General features: G+C 44.8%; 1 protein-coding gene across 4 annotated transcripts in view; it reads right to left on the reverse strand.

Moving 5' to 3' along the window:
• Window positions 1–21,143, reverse strand: part of LOC146965728 (myosin light chain kinase, smooth muscle-like) — a 56,657-nt gene that overhangs the window by 27,072 nt on the left and 8,442 nt on the right. For 2 of the 4 annotated variants that reach the window (XM_085766173.1, XM_085766171.1), the window contains exons 7-16: window positions 19,428–19,593; window positions 18,481–18,578; window positions 17,167–17,267; window positions 16,798–17,007; window positions 6,913–7,026; window positions 5,227–5,424; window positions 4,311–4,518; window positions 3,567–3,611; window positions 3,176–3,268; window positions 161–1,143 (exon numbers count right to left, since the gene is read on the reverse strand). In XM_085766173.1, coding sequence (XP_085622299.1) covers window positions 161–1,143; window positions 3,176–3,268; window positions 3,567–3,611; window positions 4,311–4,518; window positions 5,227–5,424; window positions 6,913–7,026; window positions 16,798–17,007; window positions 17,167–17,267; window positions 18,481–18,578; window positions 19,428–19,593 — 2,216 coding nt within the window. The remainder of the gene's footprint in view (window positions 1–160; window positions 1,144–3,175; window positions 3,269–3,566; window positions 3,612–4,310; window positions 4,519–5,226; window positions 5,425–6,912; window positions 7,027–16,797; window positions 17,008–17,166; window positions 17,268–18,480; window positions 18,579–19,427; window positions 19,594–21,143) is intronic. The other 2 variants (XM_085766174.1, XM_085766172.1) reach the window with 2 other exon arrangements.

Raw genomic sequence — 21,143 nt, forward strand, 5'->3', positions numbered from 1 at the left:
TATTAATAAACTCTCTGTCACCAGTTGCTTCCACCAAACTTCAAACTCACACAACTTTATTCTCACTCTGCATCAACACAGTGTGTGTGTGTTTGTGTTTTTGTGTGTTTGTGTGTGTGTGTGTGTGTGTGTGTGTGTGTGTGTGTGTGTGACCTCTGACCTTCGTTGGCGAGGATGATGAACTTGGACGCCTTGACGACCTTCCCGTCCAGCGTCCAGGTGACGGTAACATCGGCGTGGTTGTTGAGGCGACACTGTAGGCGGAGCCTCTGTCCGTCCAGCACCGTCAGGTCGCTCAGCTTCTCCACAAACTCCGGCACCTTCCCTCCTCCTCCTCCTCCTCCTCCTCCTCCACTCTTCTTCTCATTATTCCCTCCGTCCACACAGTTGTTCACCGTCGTCTTCCCGTTCTCTCCGTTCTTCTCTGGCGTTCCCGTCTTCTTCTTGTTGGCGAGGACGGAGCGGAAGTCGGCGGCGTTGCCCTTGCCTTGTGGCGTCTCTGCCGGTTTGTTCCCTCCGTTGTTGCCGGTGGCGACGGCAGCGGCAACGGCGCCGGCGCCTTTCTTCCCCAGCACGGCTCTGAAGTCGACCTGCTGCGGCGAGTTCCCCTTGCGCTCCTCCTCCACGCGGGGCTTCACCCCCTTCAGGTTGGCCTTAAAATCCATCTGGCGGTGCTCGGCGGTGGCGGCGGCGGCGGTGCTGAGGCACTGAGCCTCCCTCGGCTCGTCTCGCTGGCCGGTGTCGGCGTGAGGAGCTCGGCGTCCCAGCAGCGAGCGGAAGTCCAGCTGCTGCGCCTCCCTCTGTCGCAGCTCCTCTTCTCCTCGCTCCCTGGTCTCCACGCGGTGCTTCAGGAGGCCTCGGGGCGCAGTGGATGTGGATGTGGATGTGGCGGTGGATGTGGTGGCGGAGGTGGCTGAGTGGCAGCGGCGGTCCTGGTGGTTCCTCCCGGTCTCCTCCGGCTGCAGGTGCAGGAGCGGCTGGTTCTCCTGCTGCTGCTCCTGGTTGGCCTCCTGCCGACTGACACCACGGCCGCTGCTGCTGCCTCCTCCTCCTCCGACTCCTCCCCTCAGCACCGCGCTCCCACCGGCGGCTCCGCCTCCTCTTCCTCCTCCTCCTCCTCCTCCTCCTGCTGCTGCTGCAGGGCTGGGTGACCGACCGAGCACACACAGATGGAGAGAGGGAGAGAGACAGAGAGACAGAGAGAGAGAATAAACAGAGCTCAGTTAAAGCCCCGGGAACACGAGGCTCCGCCCCCGACATCTGGGAGGAGGGGGAGGAAACAGACCTCAACTCAAAATGTCCATGTTACATCACAAGTGACTCGACTGCCCTTGTAAGGGCATACACCCAGAACCCACTCTCACACACAGATGTAAACACACACACACACACACACACACACACACACACACACACACACACACACACACACACACACACTCCTCCTTCCTCTGAGTTCAGTTAATTCCCAGTTACTGTGTCTGACTGAAGTTCACACGTTTCCATTTAGTTTGGTCTGTTTGACAGAGAGAGAGAGAGAGAGAGAGAGAGAGAGAGAGAGAGAGAGAGAGAGAGGATGGACAGAGCGCTGGTGGGAGAAAACAGAGGGATGGAGGGTGGGAAATAAAGTGGAGGATGAGGACACTCTGGGGGCAGGACCATCAGACCTGGTCGGAGGTCTCCTGGTCTGAGGAGTCCAGGTTCTGGTCACCAGGAGTGGTGGCATAGGTCTGTAAAGGTCTGTAAAGGTCTGTAAAGGTCTGTGAAGGTCGCTAAAGGTCTGTAAAGGTCTGTGGAGGTCTGTAAAGGTCTGTAGAGGTCTGTAAAGGTCTGTGGAGGTCTGTAAAGGTCTGTGGAGGTCTGTAAAGGTCTCTAGAGGTCTGTAAAGGTCTGTGGAGGTCTGTGAAGGTCTGTAAAGGCCTGTGAAGGTCTGTGGGGGTCTGTAAAGGTCTGTGGAGATCTGTAAAGGTCTGTAAAGGTCTTTGGAGGTCTGTAAAGGTCTGTGGAGGTCTGTAAAGGTCTGTGGAGATCTGTAAAGGTCTGTGGAGGTCTGCAAAGGTATGTAAAGGTCTGTAGAGGTCTGTAAAGGTCTGTGGAGGTCTGTGAAGGTCTGTAAAGGTCTGTGGAGGTCTGTAAAGGTCTGTGGAGGTCTGTAAAGGTCTGTGGAGGTCTGTAAAGGTCTGTAAAGGTCTGTGGAGGTCTGTAAAGGTCTGTGGAGGTCTGTAAAGGTCTGTGGAGATCTGTAAAGGTCTGTAAAGGTCTGTGGGGGTCTGTAAAGGTCTCTAAAGGTCTGTGAAGGTCTGTAAAGTTCTGTGGAGGTCTGTAAAGGTCTGTGGAGATCTGTAAAGGTCCGTAAAGGTCTGTGGAGGTCTGTAGAGGTCTGTAAAGGTCTGTGGAGGTCTGTAAAGGTCTGTGGAGGTCTGTAAAGGTCTGTGGAGGTCTGTAAAGGTCTGTGGAGGTCTGTAGAGGTCTGTGAAGGTCTGTAAAGGTCTGTGGAGGTCTGTAAAGGTCTCTGGGGGTCTGTAAAGGTCTGTAAAGGTCTGTGGAGGTCTGTAAAGGTCTGTGGAGGTCTGTAAAGGTCTGTGGAGGTCTGTAAAGGTCTGTAAAGGTCTGTGGAGGTCTGTAAAGTTCTGTAAAGGTCTCTGGAGGTCTGTAAAGGTCTGTGGAGGTCTGTAAAGGTCTGTAAAGGTCTGTAAAGGTCTCTTGAGGTCTGTGAAGGTCTGTCTGATCTGCTGCTCAGCTCTAATGGTTCAGGACCATGGGGGCTCAGGCTGTTGTCTGCTTGGACTCCAGATCCTCCAGAGACCAGAGACCAGAGGTCCTCATGTGTTGGACCCTGAGATAAAGACCTAAGTCCAGTGTTGAGTGTGAAAGTGCGTCTCAATTCACAAGTAAGTCAAAACACAGTGAACTGGAAGAACCTGGATGGTTTCACTCAGAACGGTCCAACGGTGTGGAAGGATGGACACTTCCACCCTCAATGATCCCCGTCGTGTCTACGTAGCAGATTAGAATATGTAAATCAACATATGGGAAGACAAATGTTTTCCACCAGTAAGTGTAGTTAACTAGTACATAGTGTAGATAGTTAACTAGAACATAGTGTAGATAGTAAACTAGTACTAGTGAACTCATGGAAAAATTTGAATTGAGACACAGGTGGATCTGGTCTCACCTGGTCTCCGGTGCTGTCCGTCCTCTCGTCCCGTCGCTGTCTCCATCAGTCACAGTCAGTCTGGCCACAGCAGCACACGCCCCCACGGAGTTCCTGACAGACCATAATAATACAATGTGATGTAATGAAGTGTTGGAAGGTCTCTGACACATGATGATGATGATGATGTTCTAAGGTTGAAACTCAGCACAGACAAATATGATAAATATGATGATGGTGGAGTGATGCATTATGGGAAGAGTTGGCTGAATAGATTATGTATGGATTTATGTATGGGGGAGGGGGGAGGGGGGGATTAATCCTGGCTTCATGTCCAAACACAAACATGGAGGATTAAAGCGTCGACTGCAGCTGCTGCACAAACATCAACATCAACATGACAACGTCTCACCTCAGCTCGACCACGTAGTCTCCAGCGTGATGCTTCTGCACTCTCCTGAGGGGGGGGAGGAGGAGGAGGAAGAGAGAGGAGGAGGAGGAGAGGAGGAAGAGGGGGAGGAGGAGGAGGAGGAGGAAGAGGAGGAGGAGGAGGAGGAGGAGAGGGGGAAGAGGGGGAGGAGGAGGAGGAGGGAGAGGGGGAGGAGGAGGAGGAGGGAGAGGAGTCAGTGCACCAGGTTAGGGCTGTTCGATTTTGCCCAAAAATAAAAAATCTCGATTTTTCTTCTCTGAAAAATCGAATTCCCATTACGATTACGATTTTGTTAAATGAAAAACTATTTTGTGTGCTGTTTGTGTCTTTTTAAATGGACCTAGAGTCTAATTGTAAAAAAAAAATTATCTGTCTGTCTGTCTATCTATCTGTCTGTCTATCTGTCTGTCTATCTATCTATCTATCTATCTATCTATCTATCTATCTATCTGTCTATCTATCTATCTATCTATCTATCTATCTATCTATCTATCTATCTATCTATCTATCTATCTATCTATCTATCTATCTTCCTTCACTGGTCTTAGCAAAATGCCAACATGCTTGTTTACAGTGTGTGGGGAGAGCGTGATGGGAGGAAGGAGGCAGCAGTCATTACCCTAATTAAAGTAAAAAATCGATCTTTACGATGCCAAATAATCGTGATTACGATTTTAAATCGATTAATCGAACAGCCCTACACCAGGTCTCCAGACCGGAGTCTACCTGATGAGCAGAGAGACCACGTCCTCCTTCTGCAGCAGCTCGTAGTCTCCTCCGGAGCTCAGCGGCCGGTTCTGGTCCGGCCCGGTCCAGGAGAACTGGGGGAACGGGTCTCCGGCGATGGCGCAGGACAGGAGGACGTGGCGGCCCACGGCGCCGCTCGCCGGTTTGGGTCTGGTGATGAACCAGGGCTGCACCCCGTCCTGAGGCTCTGCAGAGGAGGAAGCAGCAGCAGTGTGAGTGACAGAAGAACCAGAACCAGAACCAGAACCAGAACTAATGGACTAATGCTGCGTTCAAAACAACTCGGAGGTTTCTGACTTCCGACATCATTGCGTTCACACTGCAGGAACTCGGGAGAAAAAAAACATGGAAATCTGAAGGAAGTTTGGCGTATTGTGGCTCATAGCAGAGAGGAGACGCTGCAGATGAGTGCACACATAATGTTACAGCCTTGATAACAGTTAAACCTTATTTCCGTCACATACAAGTACGAGGGCGGGGACTGCTAACTCCATCGGCTGACCGGAAGTTAGCCAAAACCACCGGATTGCTTACTTCTGCTTTAATATAAACGGGTTTCATATAGGCTACTGCAATAATACACAAAGAATATGCATTAAAACCTCAACAAATAACTTAAAATTTTGAAATTCTAACCGTTTAAGCCTGTGCATATTCTCATCTCAACCGTTTAAGACAAGGGCATGACGCCATGTTTTGATGTTGTCGTGACGTCAGGTCGGAAAGTCGGAGCTCTGATATGATACCAGAGTTTCTGACCTGTACTTTCCGAGTTTGAGGCCGTTCAATTCGTTTTTGACAACTCTGAGCTCGTTTTTTTTCCGACTTCCGAGTTGTCTTGAACGCAGCCTAACTCGGTGCATAACAGAGATCTGGCGAGTAGAGCGGTGCTGACCCTCCACGGTGAGCCGAGCCTGGGTCTGGTCCTGTCCGTGCTGGTTCCGGGCCCGGCAGCAGTAGGTTCCCGTGTCCTCAGGAAACACCTCCTGGATCAGCAGCGTGACGCGGCTCTGGTCCCGCAGCAGCCGGAAGTCCTCCGACTCCAGCACCTCCTGGTCGTCATGGAGCCACAGCACCTCAGGGGGGGGGTGGCCTGCAGGGGAGGACAGGACGTCATTTATTCATTTATTTATTTAAAAGGCCCAATACACATTAATGAACATCCGTACGGGTGTACAGATGTAAATGCATCAGAGTTAGCAACTTGCTAATTTGCATCCGTAGTCCCTTGGCAGGTAACACACAAACAGACAGAAATACACAAGAATTATACAGTGGTTCACTACACATTCATACCTAAACATAAAGTGCATGTGATCTGTAAAGTGCCTGGTATAAAGTGCAAGTTTAAATAGATAGAGTGCAAGTCTAAATGGATGATGGATCATCATGACATCATCATGACATCATCTTCATCACACACGATGAAGGCTGAGCAGTTCTGGTTGCTGGTTCGTCCCTCATCGGACTCTAATGGGTCAGAACAAGTCACTGCTGCTGCCAACAGAAAGGAGAGGAGGAGGAGGGAAGAGGAAAGAGGAGAGAAGGAGGAGAAGAAGAGGAGAGGAGGAAAGAAGGAAGGAGGAGGGAGGAGGGAGGAGGGTGGGGGGAAGAGGAGAGGAGGAAGGAGGAGAGAAGGCAGGAGGAAGAAAGGAGAGTAGGAGGAGGGAGGAGGAGGAAAGAGGAGAGAAGGAAGGAAGAGAAGAGGAGGGAGGAGAGGAAGAAGGAGAGGAACAAAGGGGAGGAGGGAGGAAGAGGAGAAGAGAGGGAAGAAAGAGGAAGGAGGGAGGAGAGGATGAGAAGGAAGGAGGAGAGAAGGAAAGAAGAGAAGAGGAGGGAGGAGAGGAAGAAAGGAAAGGAGGAGAAGAAAACCATGGGAGCAGCTGCTGTGATGAACATGTTCACACTCTTCACTGTCAATGATCAGTGATCATTAATGATCAATACAGAGAGCAGCAGCAGCAGCAGCAGCAGCAGCAGCAGCAGCAGCAGCAGCAGCAGCAGCAGCAGCAGCAGGTCGACCGTCTGACGCTGAAGGAACGACTGAGTGACAGCAGCAAAACTCCTCACAGCTTATATGGAGAAAAGCCTCTGTGGAAACTCATTATGTAACACACACACACACACACACACACGCACGCACACACACACGCACGCACACACACACACACACACAGGGTTGTGTTTCCATCACTACTGAGGACATTACATTGACTTGGGTTCTTTTTAAGGATGAACGGCTCTGAGTTCAACACATCAACATCAACAAACATGCACACACACACACACACACACACACACACACACACAAACATGCACGTGCACACACACACACACACACACACACACACACAAACACACACACACACACACACACACACACACAGAGGAAATGAAGAGTTAGGACTCGGTGTGTCCTCATCTCATCTCCACCATCTCCCTGGAGATCTGACAGGAAATACCACTGTTCTCTCTCTCTCTCTCTCTCTCTCTCTCTGTCTCTCTCTCTCTCTCACACACACACAGACACACACACACACACACACACACACACAGACACACACACACCGTGCGGTCCTACCCGTCAGCTCCACCGTCATGGCGACCGTGCTGCCGTCCATCACCTTCAGGTCCTTCAGGCGGCTGACGAAGCGCGGAGCCTCCGTGACCTCTGACCTCTGGCCCTGCAGTCGGCCTGTGACATCACACGATGGTCAGTGGAGGAGGTTCACACACACACACACACACACACACACACACACACACAGACACACACACACAGTGTGCATGGATCTACACACTACACAGTCATCCAACAACACTTCCAACATGTGGATGAGAATGGCCGTAGCACCGTGACGTCAGCCGTTGGTTTGGGGGAGTCTGTTTTGTGCCGCTACTACGGGGGTTTGAACTGCGCCGCCATCTTCGATTGTAGGTGGAGTCTGCTTTCCATATTTGGAGAGGTGCGTGTCACTGGGGGGCGACGGACCGCCATTCCGACGGTCCGCCAGTCCGAAAATTCCTTCCGAGGGGCTGCTGTTCCGAATGTGTTTTATTTTGAAAATTGACCGGATTCTCTCGTGGTTTGACTTCCTGCCCGGCTTGACACGATCGCGCCACGGGGGACAGCGCCCCCATCCCCCTCCAAAGTTTCACCCAGGTGCGAGTCTGATGCAGCCGCGGCGCTCCTGCTGAAAAATAAATGTCCTTGCTCTGTGCTTTGGTTGGGTTTAGGCAATGTAGAAAGGAGTTGGTTAAGTTTAGTAAAAAGATCAGGTAGAGGCCAAGAAAGTCTCTGCTAATATGCAGCTCCTCCGGGAGTCGAACCCTGATCTCCCACATCGGAGGCAGATGCTCTAACCACTGTGCTACCAAAGCATTCGCTGCAGTGTGTGTACCCAGTGTGTTAAACCTTTTAATGGTGGACTTTTTTCAGGGTCGGAATGGCACCCCTTTTTCATAAATAATTAAGGGCCGGCATTCCGACACATTAAAGTAAACGTTCGGAATGGCACCCTGGTATTGTCACTACCCGATTTGCATCGCTGCCCGATTTGTGACAATACTGGTCTGCGCATAGACCGGCTGCCATCTTTGACTGCTGTCTACGGCAACTCCACTTGGACAAACTTCATTAGGGCGCTGCCAGATTTACGTACAAGTGGAAGTCTGCTTAAAGTTCTGTACATTTAAAATACGGTACTGTGAAAATGATTTTTTTTTGTAAGTGACAGTCTGTGTAACTGACATGTTGTAGCCTACCGCGGATGTCCGTCACAAGACAGCCGTGTTGTGGTAGTTGTGATTGTTTGTGGTTGTCGTGGTGATGAGGCCGGCGAGAAAAGACGAGAGTAAACACTAAAAGTCGCCTCTGTTCCTGTTTTCATACCACCACAACCAACCCTCAATTTACATTACTAAGAAAGTTTTTTTTCCTTTTAAATAAAAAGATAAACCGTCTCTGGCGACTCACATAGGGCAGCGATCCCAAGTCAATTCAACTAAGTTTGTCCAAGTGGAGTTGCCGTACGTAGCTGTCACAAATCGGGTAGTGACAGTGCTGCAGTTTCGATGGTGATTGTTTTTAGCCTCTGGGAGGAACTTTCTGCTGCTTTTAGCATGAAAGGTGCCATATAAATAAATAAAATTTGAATTTGAATTTTGAATTTGAAATGAGAAGTGGACTGTTGTGAGAATCGGTAGCGGAGAATATTGTAACGGTACCACTTCTCATCAAAGTGGTGCCATTCAATTAAAGGACAATTCCTGGCAAATTCAACTCAGGGCTGTATTTTCCTAACATTTTAGGTCTAAAAGAAGGAATCTGAAGATTTTCAGTTTAATTGCTAGTACATAGAACAGGTAGTTGTGTCTGTCCCCGCATCGTCATGGCAGCGATGAATGGGAGCGGATTGAAGTTCTGCTGCTTAGGCTGTTTCCATCCCTCAAAGCCACAGACAGCGTCAGATGGAGACTCAAACATGCACCGACAAGTTTATCTACTTCAAGCAAGCCGACATGTTTGTAAAACTAGATCTAATTCAGAGTCTCCCGGAGTCTCGCGCGAGACCCAAGTTGCCGTGCGCGGTGTGTTCAGGTGCAGTGGGAAAAGCTCCCGTTTGTGTCATAAACACAGGAATATCAACTCTTGACTTGCTTCAAGTAAAAAAAACTTCTCGGCGCATGTTTGAGTCGCCACCTGACGCTGTCTGTGGAAAAAAATGTACGCTTGAAGCAAGTCAAGAGTTGATATTCCTGTGTTTATGACACAAACGGGAGCTTCCCACTGCACATGAACACACCGAGCACGGCAACTTGGGTCTCGACTCCGCCAGACTTTGAATTAGATCTAGTTTTACAAACATGTCGGCTTGTTGAAGTAAATAAACTTCTGGCTGCATGTTTGAGTCTCCATCTGACGCTGTCTGTGGCTTTGAGGGATGGAAACAGCCTCAGCAGCAGAACTTCAATCCGCTCCCATTCATCGCTGCCATGGCGATGCGGGGACAGACACAACTACCGCAAAACAGGAGACATTAAACTGAAGACCTTCAGATTCCCTCTTTTAGACCTAAAATGTTAGGAACATACACCCCTGAGTTGAATTTGCCCGGGTATAAGTCCTCATCGTGGAATGAGAGCTCATCTAAACGAGGATGAAGTCTCGTCTCCCGGCGTAAAACCACGTCAATATTCTCCAGTAGCTTCTCATCACAGTTGCATCATGCAGAGTTTGTACTGCACCATGGTGCTTCACACTAGAGAGAAGGAGTCTGACTGTCTCTACATGGAGCTGTGAGGTCTGTGGACGCCACACACACACACACACACACACACACACACAGACACACACACACACACACACAGTAAAGAACAGGTTTGACTTGTTCACAGGGAAAATATAGAAAACGACCCGATTTAAAACGGCCACAAATCTCTGTGTATATATAGAGCTGATGTGTACATTAGTGTGTGTCCTCGTCGGCATGCCTGATATGTACACAGAACAAAGCGTGTTTACCACACACACACACACACACTCATACAGAACAGACATACTGTATATTCATACTCACGTGCACACGTTAACACACACACACACACACACACACACACACACGTGTCAGTGACAGATGTTGGAAGAGAGGGAAAAGGAAACCCAGACTCCATATATGGAAAAGGACGAGTGGGGATCAGACTGATGACCTCTCTCTCTCTCTCACACACACACACACACACACACGCACACACACACACACACACACACACACACACACACACACACATCCCCTCTGCAGTTTGGACAGAAGTTTGTGGACACCTTGTTTCTGAGTGCAGAGGCTGCACTGCAAAAACTCTCACCAAGAATATTTGTCTTATTTCTAGTAAAAAAAAATAAAATCTAAATATATTTAACTCTTTCACGACCCACACTAATTGCTCATCACATCCGCTCCGGACCACATGTTTTTGGCTATTTGTTTACCTTTTTTCTCACGTCGAAGCAAACTCTGTACATCACCTAGAAACAAACGGTTTTCACGTGGTTGAAGAGCGACTTTCCAACGTGCTCCTCGAAAAACTTTGTTTCGTTTCGAGAGAGAGCTTGGTTTCTCCAAAAACGGAGCTCCCCCTCTAGTTTCAGAGAAAAATGCACTTCTGAGAGTGTCTATTATCATAATCTGTAAAAAAAAACAAAAAAACGGTTTTGACGAGTTAACTCGTCAACGGTCCTGAACATTCGGCACGCTGTGACGAGTTTATTCGTCAATGGTCGTGAAAGAGTTAAAATAAGACTCATCACATTAAAAGCAGCTTGTTTTTAGACACTTTTTACTTCTTTCAAGCAGATTTTCACTTGAAATAAGTAGAAAAATCTTATAGTGGAGCAAGTTTTTCTTTCTTATTACAAGTACAAAAAACTTCCCTTCACTGTCAGATTTTTCTACTTATTTCAAGTGAAAATTTGTTTGAAACAAGTGAAAATGATCTAAAAACAAGTTGATTTTTAGGTGATGAGTCTTATTTTAAGTGGAAAGAGATTAGTTTTGACAAGAAATAAGACAAATATTCTTGGAAAGATTTTGAGTTTTTGCAGTGTGTGAAGGTGACACACTGAGACCAGGACCAGGAGCTGAGAGCTGGATCTTATGGATCATATGGATCTTATGGATCATATGGATCTTATGGATCATATGGATCTTATGGATCATATGGATCTTAACACTGGCCTGTTGGTCCTGGTCACCTGAAGAGACTGGACCGAGGTCCGAGGTCTGAGGACGTAAACATGGCGTCTCTGATGTAAAGGCTCTGACTCTACATGGACATGTGTCTCTGAGGGTCAAGTGTGTCAGTCTGTGGGAATCTGATGATATTTCTTTGTGTGTGTGTGTGTGTGTGTGTGTGTGTGTGTGTGTGTGTGTGTGTGTGTGTGTGTGTGTGTGTGTGTGTGTGTGTGTGTGTGTTGGGGGGATTTCCTGCCTCTCCTTATAAAGCTGTGGTGATGGTTTGTGTTTGACAGGCTGACTGGTGATGGGCACTGAGTGCGTTTACGTGCAGTCAATAACTCTTTCACATACGGAATATTAGCAATAAACCGGTTGCTACGGCCATGTAAACACCAATAACGCTTTTGGAAAACCAGAATATGCTCATATTCCGGTTTTTAAAAACCCAAAAAAGACCCCTGGGTTACTCCTTTTCTAACCCGAAGATTTCCCCATTGAAAGGAATATTAATATTGTATTGTAAACAGGAATAACTCTGCCTGCTCACACATGTAAACGGGTCATTCAGAAACCGGAATATTGACCTTAAAGGGATTGCATGCATGTCCATATGACGGTTGCAAATGGATACCAACTGTCTTCGTAACAAAAAGACACACCAAAAAACATCCAAATACCTCCATGCTGCTCGTATGTAATGTCCGTCTGGTATTGAAGCCCCGACATGAGAAATTGTTCTGAAAAAAATTAAATAAGTCTATATTTTAAGCTTGTTTGTAGCTGAAGCTCCTAGTGTCTCAGTTTACGGTACGGTACGGTACAAGAGGGACATTACAGACGAGCAGCATGGAGGTATTTGGATGTTTTTTGGTGTGTCTTTTTGTAACGAAGACAGTTGGTATCCATTAGCAACCGTCATATGGACATGCACTGCTACGCCGAGACCCCCTGTAACTCAGAGAAGCCACGGAGGACTCTGAAACTTCTCCCAGCCCTTAGTCCACATGAGGGGGAGTAGAAGATAATGAGTGAATTTTTTTATATTTTGGGTGAACTATCCCTTTAACCCGAATGTTGACTGCATGTAAACGTACTCAGTGTTTCCATGGAGACGGCCTACACACACACACACACACACACGTTGTTGTTGTTGTTGTTGTTTACAGCTCTGACCTTTGACCTGGACGCGGGCGCTGCTCTCCGGGCGGTCTGATAGGAGGAGGGAAACATGACATCATCATCATCATCATCATCATCATCATCATCATCATCATCATCATCAGCATCATCATCGTCATTGTCATGCTCCAGCAGGACCAATCATGAGTAGGGATGATGTCACGATAACTTGTTTTCACGATTAATCGCGGTATTAAACGCCACAATTAATTAATCGTAAAGATTCCTAAATACCGTCACTTTCCGAAAAAGATAATGTATGAACCATATCGGCAGATGTGGCGCCAAGGTAAAGGAAGCTGCACGGATACTGGTCCATTTATCTAACGTAACATGGAATTGGTAGGAATTTAAATGTTAGTGTGTCATTTGTAATATAAAAAAAATACACTCAAACATTTGGTATAGATGGCAATTAATGACTTAAATATTTCAAACACTTCCACCGGGGGATTACTGTAGTAACTGGACCTATATTTAGAGATGAGTAATGTAATGTTATATTTTGACTATATTTGATTTTACACATTCATAGTGTTGTGATTACTGATGCATAATAATCGTGATAATCGTAATAATACGGTGATTGTTTCTCTGACCAGGAAAATCTATAATTGTGACATCACTTATAATGAATCAAAAATCAGCGTCATAAATCGATTGGCAGAGACAGAGAAGGAAGATACAGTGAAGGCCGAGGGGGCGTGGCCTAGTGATGAGGGGGCGGGGCTAACGGAAAGGGGGTGTGGCCTAACGGGAAGGGGCGTGGCCTGGCGACGAGGGGCGTGGCCTAGTGGAGAATGAGCGTGGTATAGTGGAAAGGGGGCGTGGCCTGGACAGTCAGAGACATCGTCGGTTTATTAGCTTTACAGGAGCTGTCAGTAGTAAACAAACAACAACAAACAGATCAATAAACAGTGGGCAACATCACTCCTCTGACTGACAGGAGAGGAGGAGGAGGAGGAGGAGGAAGAGGAGGAGGAGGAGGAGGAGCAGCTGGAGCTTGAAACACTGGATACTGGATTCAACACTCAATGCCCTTCTTGGGTCGGCTTCAGCCTCTCTGTGTGTGTGTGTGTGTGTTCGGTGCAGCGGCAGCAGCATGTTTTGTCTTTATATGGTTCCAGCTCTAATATTTGTTTAACAGTCAGACGACACCAGAGCCTCTCTCTCCTCTCTCTCTCTCCTCTTTCCCTCCCTCTCTCTGTCTCTCTTTCTCTCAATTCAATTCAATTCAATTCAATTCAAATTAGCTTTATTGGCATGAACGTTACGAGCACTAAGTTGCCAAAGCGTCTCTGTCTCTGTCTCTCAATTCAAACAGCTTTATTGGCATCAACAGAAATGTGTTGTTGCCAAAGCATTTACAAAATATTTACATACATGTGTGTGTGTGGGTGTGTGTATGTTTGTGTGTGTGTGTGTGTGTGTGTGGGTATGTATGTCTGTCCGTATGTCTATGTATGTGCGTGAGTGTGTATGTAATTGTGTTAGCTGTGTGTATTTTTGTGGGGGTGGGAGGTGTTTTGTATTGTTTTTATCCTCTGTGAGGCACTTTGTGTTACTGCAATGTATGAAAAGTGCCATATAAATAAAGCTGATTTGATTTGATTTGATACATATTACAATACAATTCATATTTTGTACAGTACAATACATTTTTATAAATCTATGCATCTGTGATGTCATAGTGAGTCCCTCAGGCTCTCTCTCCAACATGTACCGAACCAGTTTCCTAACCTCCAGCTCAGTTCCTCACAGACCAAACCTCTGACACTAGAAATAAACCAGAACCAGAACCAGAGCGAGACGTATTATCGTGACTAACGCTCCATAACCTCTGTTCCCTCCATCTTATTTAGATTTGTTCACTCTCTGTTTAATATTGATGCTTTGATAATAAAACTGTTCTTGGAAACTTGCAGAAGAGAAAATGTAAACCATCCCGGTTTATCTCCGTGTGTGTGTGTGTGTGTGTGTGTGTGTGTGTCTGTAATAGTGTGTGTGCTGCCCTCTACTGGATCCTTCACTGCATCACACTACAGTGGCCTAGTCTATGTGATACTCAGGTTTACTCAGTATAACCACTGAAAATGCATAAATACACTGCAAAAACTCAAAATCTTACCAAGAATATTTGTCTTATTTCTAGTCAAAATAAATCTCATTCTACTTAAAATAAGACTCATCACACTCAGCTTGTTTTTAGGCACTTTTTACTTTGTTAAAGCAGATTTTCACTTGAAATAAGTAGAAGAATCTGACAGTGGAGCAAGTTTTTCTTTCTTATTACAAGAACCGAAGTTCATTGTTAGGTGATGAATCTTATTTTGAGTGAAAAGAGTTTAGTTTTGACTAGAAATGAGACAAATATTCTTGGAAAGATTTTGAGTTTTTGCAGTGTACGTCAGTATACCCAGTACAACAAAACTATCTAACTAAAGTAAATGTCAATAGTTCGCAAAGTGGGAGGGTTGACAGGGTTCAAGAGGGTCCACAACTTTTTCTGGACATTTTACCACTTTTTCCTAGAATTTTTTCACTTTTTTTAGTTATTGTTTTTTTTCTTTTCCTAGAATATTTTTGAGAAATTTTACCAGTTTCTTCTCAAATTTTCTGTTCTACTTTTTACTATTTTTTAAAAAGAAATTTTTACCACTTTTTGTCTTATTGTTTGCCCCTGCCCCTTTTTTTGAGAAATTTTACCACATTTTTCTATAGTATTTTGAAAAAATTGACCACTTTTTCTAGAATTCTTGAGTAATTTTACCAGTTTCTTCTCAATTTAACTCATTGAGTGCCGCGCTCCTTTCCAAAGTTTTAGTCAAGTGTACCGGCAAATTAGACCATATTTGACTTTTTATTTTAGAGCCATAGTGTATTCTATATTATTGCCACCAACACATACTGTAGCTCATTTGAAAGGTTTAACTTTATCCTTCAAATGGCCACAAACCGTTTGTTTCTACGTGCCTCCGTTCCTGAGAAAAGTCAAGCTAAACATGGCTGGGTTTCACCAAAATCCCTCCTTTTTTTCTAGAAAAGGAGATAGAGCGTCTTTTATGAAAGGTGCGCTGTTTGTGCCTGTCGCTCTTCAGACACTCGCATTTCTGGATCAAAGGGCTCGTATAAGATAAATATACACAACAATTGTTGTTCTATTCACAAAACCACCATCGGGGGCGGGGGGGGCGCCACTAAACAACAATAACACAGACGCACCGTGCCGTGTCACAGCCTCTCGCCGCGGAACGTGAGGCTCTGCCGGCCACAGCGGCTCGCGAACACCGGTCCCGCCGGTGGTCGCGGTCCGTCTGTGGTACGGGTCGGTGGTGCCGGTCTGCTTTGGTCCAGAGACCATCAGATTTTACCGCGGGAGGACTTTGGGGAGGACACGGTGTTGCTCCAGATGAAGACCGGGCGGGACAGTGGGCTGAGAGCTTCCTGGTTCAGCTCCCAGCTGCTGCAGCCTCGCGGGTGAGAGCAGAGCAGCTGCGGCGCAGCTGCGCTGCATCTGCATGCAGAACTCCGTTTGCAGAAGCTGAGTTATGATAAAAACTTCCAGATCATGAGCTGTCATGTGACTTTGATCGTCATCTATTTCAGTTCTCCTCGTCGTAGAGTCCCCAAATTTACATATAATGTGTATTAAAGTGTCTATTTTCATAATTTAAAAAAAAAGCAAAAAACGAAAAATTTCGTTTTTGGCACTCAACGCATGGGAACGAAAAAACGAGAAATTACGTGGTTGGCACTCAATGAGTTAAAAGAAAAACTTTTTACTATATACTATTTTTTACTTTACAACATTTTTTTTTAATATTGTTTGACTTTCAAAAAAAATGTTTTACCACTTTTCCTAAAATTTCTTTGAGAAATGTTACCAGTTTCTTCAAAAAACTGTTAGAACTTTTTTTTTCTTTTTAGAAATTTTACCGCTTTCTCCGAGAAATTTTACCAGAACTTTTTGTAAACTTTTTTGTAAAACTTTTTAGTGAGAATTTTTACCACTTTTTTCTAGAATTATTTTCAAAAATGTACGCCTAATTTAAACGTACACATTGATTGTGTATTTCTGGTGTTTGCTTCAAAGTTTTGTCCAATGGGGGTCCGTGGTCTAATTTGTGTCCATTTTGGGTCCTTGATGTAAAAAAGTTAGAGAACCACCGGTCTATGTGATACAAGTATGAACAGTTTACCACCTAAAAAGCAGTTTACCCACCAAACATTAGACTACACCACTGCCACCACACTGAGCTGCTGCAGCACTGGAGCTCACCTGGAGCTGGAGACAGACAGGTGGCCTTTCTTTCTTTCTTTCTTTCTACCACTCTCTCTCTGTATTTTTCTTTCTTTCTGTCTGACCTTCTACACCCTTTCTCTGTCTTTTTACTCCTTTCTTTCTTTCTTTCTTTCTTTCTTTCTTTCTTTTCAACTGGTAGCAGCAAAGTCTGGTAGCTCTGAGTACTTAGTTTTTTAGATAGATAGATAGATAGATAGATAGATAGATAGATAGACAGATAGACAGACAGGTAGAGACAGACAGGTCTTACCTAGGACTCTGAGTGTCCATGTCTTGGACTGGACCGTCCGTCCCTCAGCTGTCCTCAGCTGACAGCGGTACGTCCCCTGGTCCACCTGTCTCACTCTCTCCGTGGTCAGCATCAGTCTGGTCCCATCCTGTCTCTGCTGCACGCCCGGTCCCGTCCTCACCGGCCGCCCGTCCCTCAGCCACGTCACCATGGCAACGGCCGGGGACGAGACTGAAGGGGGGGGGGGTGCTCATGATTAACCGTTTCTTTTCTTTCTTTCTTTTAGAGGGGTAAAAAGAAAGAAAGAAAGAAAGAAAGAAAGAAAGAAAGAAAGAAAGAAAGAAAGAAAGAAAGAAAGAAAGAAAGAGGGGGTATGAGACTGTGACTGACCTTGGCAGGTGAAGGTCACCTGTCCTCCCTCGGTGGCCTCCTGGTCCAGAGGAACGGCCTCGAATCGCAGGTTTGAGCCCGACGCCGGCCGCCTGAGCAGCCTGCACACACACACACACACACACACACACACACACACACACAGTTTGTAGTCAGTGGATGTAAAGGTCAAAGGTCAGAGGACGTTGTCATGACGCTGTGTAAAGACCTTTGAGACAAACTGTTGGTAAAAACGGGCTATACAGATAAACAGCTTTGCCTCAGTGAACTCAGATACATTTACACTGTTTTACTATGTTCTCTTAATGTAGCTACACTGTGTTACAGCTCTTCTGGTGTTAAAAACAAGCGCACCTTTACTACGGTCCCGGCAGTTATCAATGGGCTGAATCTACAAATGTTTGTCATTCATGTTTTGTGTCTGTGTGTGAAAGCAAGTAAAAAAAAAAAAGCAAAAGCAATGGAACTATCTGTCTGTCTGTCTTCATTGGAGAAATTTAATTCTGTTATGCAACATTTTGGTGCCGAAACCTGGGAAGAAAGAAGGGGGTAAGAAGAGATGAAAAGTCTGCATGCAAAAAAATGCATGACAATGAAGAAGAAAGAAAAGAACAATGAATGAAAATTTACAAATAAACAAAATAAAATAAAATATAATATAATAATTAGCCGACATTAGTTGATGGGTCAACGATGAGCTACAATAATAATATTTACATTAGTTAGTTTTAGTTCAGCCGTCATGGACACACTGTATAAACCAGTTAAAGGGACAACGAGGAGTTTTGGAAAAGCGAAGTGTTTTCACTCTACATTTATGAGCCTCCGCACCGTGAAATTCTTTGACCGGTGCAAGACAGACTCATGTTTTCATTCATCAAGAATTAAAGTCAGAGGTTGGAAGACGATCACATACCGTCGTAGTTCCCACCATAAACGGAGATTCATACGGCGGCGTTATTCTCATGACTCGCCACGAAACCGAAAGTAAAGAAACGCTGGTCGGCTCGCCCAGCATTTCCACCACCACTAATAATAACAAAATAACCATAGAGACAAAACCATAGATTTATCGAAAATGGAGCCATTAACAAGTGGTAACGTAGATTCATCCACATTAATATCAGACTTTTTTATTGTCGCGGAATTTTTCGTTCTGCCGACGGAGAAACTCCTCGTTGTCCCTTTATTGGGTCAACGGTGAGCTACGATAATGATGAGCTACAATAATAATACTGACATTAGTTAGTTTTAGTTCAGCCGTCATGGACACGCTGTATAAACCAGTTAACAGTCGTTATCTGTGTGTTGTACCTGCTGCCGTCTGGAGCAGCTGCTGTCTGCTGGACTGGACCGGTCGGACCGGGACCAGAACCGGGACCAGACTGGACCTGGACCGGGACACAACAGACCTGATGGTTAGTAAGTAACTAAGTAAGTAAGTACATTTTATTTCTATAGCACTTTTCACAGAAAGGGTTCACAAAGTGCTTCACAGTAAAATCAGCAGAATAAACAAAGACACACAGTTAAAAACAGGTACACAGAAAGATACAAAGATTAAAAAAACAAACAAAAACACAGAAGACATAAAATTCCCTAAAAAACTCACGCCTAACTGAAAGCCTGTAATAACAGCAGAGTCTTTAGATCCTTTTTAAAAGACTCAATAGAATTTAAAGTGCGTATGGACGGTGGCAGAGCAGTCCATAGTCTGGGGGCTATGGCTTGGAAGCTCGCTCACCTCTGGATTTAAAATCAGTGTGGGGGGATTTGAGGATCTAAGGGAACGTGTTGGCTTATAAAATTTGAGCAACTCAGAAACATAGGAAGGGGCTTGACCATTTAAAGCTCTAAAAGTAAGAACTAAAATTTTTAAATGCTATGACGGACAAAACTGACATCGTAAATTGTAAATAAATACAGAAATAGATAATGATAATAATAATAATAATAATAATAATTAAATGCCTAAATGAATGCAAAAATAAATCTACTAGTGATGTAATGTGTAATTTCTGTTTTTATACATATTTATGTATATATTTCTGTGTATACTGACGCAGAAATACATACATGAATAAAAGTAAATACAGAAATAAAGGAAAGCAGAAAATTGCAAAAATAAATAAATAAAAGCATAAATAAATAGTATTTATCATTACCAAATTAATTAATTAGCGGTCGACAGAAACCTGTGGGTGACCTATCATACATCACAAGATGAAATAAAGAATAACAATGATGATGATAATAATTACAGTGGGTGGAGCAGCTGAGGTTCTGCTCTGGCTCTGCTGCTGCTGCTCTGCCTGGGAGCTGGAAACGCTGGGAACACTGGGAACACTGGGAACACTGGGAACACCGGGAACACTGGGAACACCGGGAGCAGCTCGGTCCACTGTCCTGGTGTGAGAGGTCTCCGTCCTGCAGGAGGAGGCAATAGTACACGGCTGCAGACTGGAGACCTGCACGTTAATGCCACCTAGTGGTTAACTATAAAATTGCAACTGCACAGTCTGGAGGGCAAAATCCAAATAAAACGCCAAAATCTAATTGTTTGTGAAGCTTGGAACACTTTTAAACTTTTTAAATAACCTATTAAATGCTTTTAAATGTTCTATTGCATGGGGTTGCTATTGGTTTTGTTGCTAATGGATACAGATATGACAGATACAAAATATGGACAACATGGATGGCAGTAGGAACGTGAATCACATTGTTCGTTTAATGTCATAAAAGTTTTTGTCTAAAATGTATCTGACAGTGTGGAACAACGTTTCCACAACAGTATGACATTTTATATTTTATGAACACGTTGGCCCACACACATAACCTATAATTATATTTCTGTTTAATTTAAGCACACAGTATTAAAAGTATCTCGGTTTCATTAACTTCAACACAATGTGCCGGCCAAGCAAGCTTCCTAAAAGATCAATATCATATATATTACTATACTGTATTTGACGACGTGCATATGAGACTATCGTAGTAAACATATTATGGTCAAACGGTCGTTACACTTTTCAGATACATTTTCAACAAAAACTTTTAAGACATTAAACAACAATGTGATTCACGTTCCTACTGCCATCCATATTGTCCATATTTCATATACATTATCTGTATCCATTAGCAACAAGACAGGTGGCGCTGTAGCAAAAAACCAAGGGGTCTGAGAAGAAATTCTCCCCATCTACTGGATAATTAAATGACATTTGAAGTTTGAATTTGAAACTCATGGAAAAATATTCACAATGTATTAGACTAATGAACTGTAGATTTGTCTTTTTTATCTGTTAAAACCTCCAGACCAGATGGATCCAGTCTGAGTGTCTCCATGTCTACAGACCTTCAGCTTCAGTCACATTAACACTCAGGATCTGGATCAGACTGGTCCAGTCCAACTGGGATCAAGTAAAGATGGATTATTGATTATTGATCCTGGATGGAAAAACAAAGGATTTAAAAATCTGGATAATTTTGATCCAGATTAAAAGTTTTAAACAAGAACAACTGGATCCTGGAATCACTGAGATGATCCATAACAGAGACACTGTTCCCATTCCTTCACAGTAGTTCTCTATGGCTGTCTTTACTCTGCAGGGCTTGATGCCCAATTCCAGTTTGTTGCCTATATCTGATTTTTTTCGACTGTCTATTTACATGTTCTATCAGAAGTGATCCATATCTGATAATCTGCATTTACACCTGCTGTGCCTGCATGAAACAACTCGCTGGAAATAAACCAGTGATTTTTTTAATGTTATGATTCCATAGTATTTTTAAACGAAGGTGAGTCTGGTGTTCAGAGTTTATATCCAACACGTCACTTACAAAGTGAACGTTACAAAATAAAGTTAGTGAAGTGGCTGTGTGGAGCCTCACGTAGTGAGGACGGGACAAAACCTCTTGGACACATCTGTGCACATTGTTTGTTTTTCCTCTCTTGGTTTCTTATCGGCTCGGTTCAG

Source organism: Trachurus japonicus, chromosome 21 (genome assembly GCF_045865225.1).
Source record: "Trachurus japonicus isolate A0001 chromosome 21, Traja_1.0".
NCBI classification, from domain to species: Eukaryota; Metazoa; Chordata; class Actinopteri; order Carangiformes; family Carangidae; genus Trachurus; species Trachurus japonicus.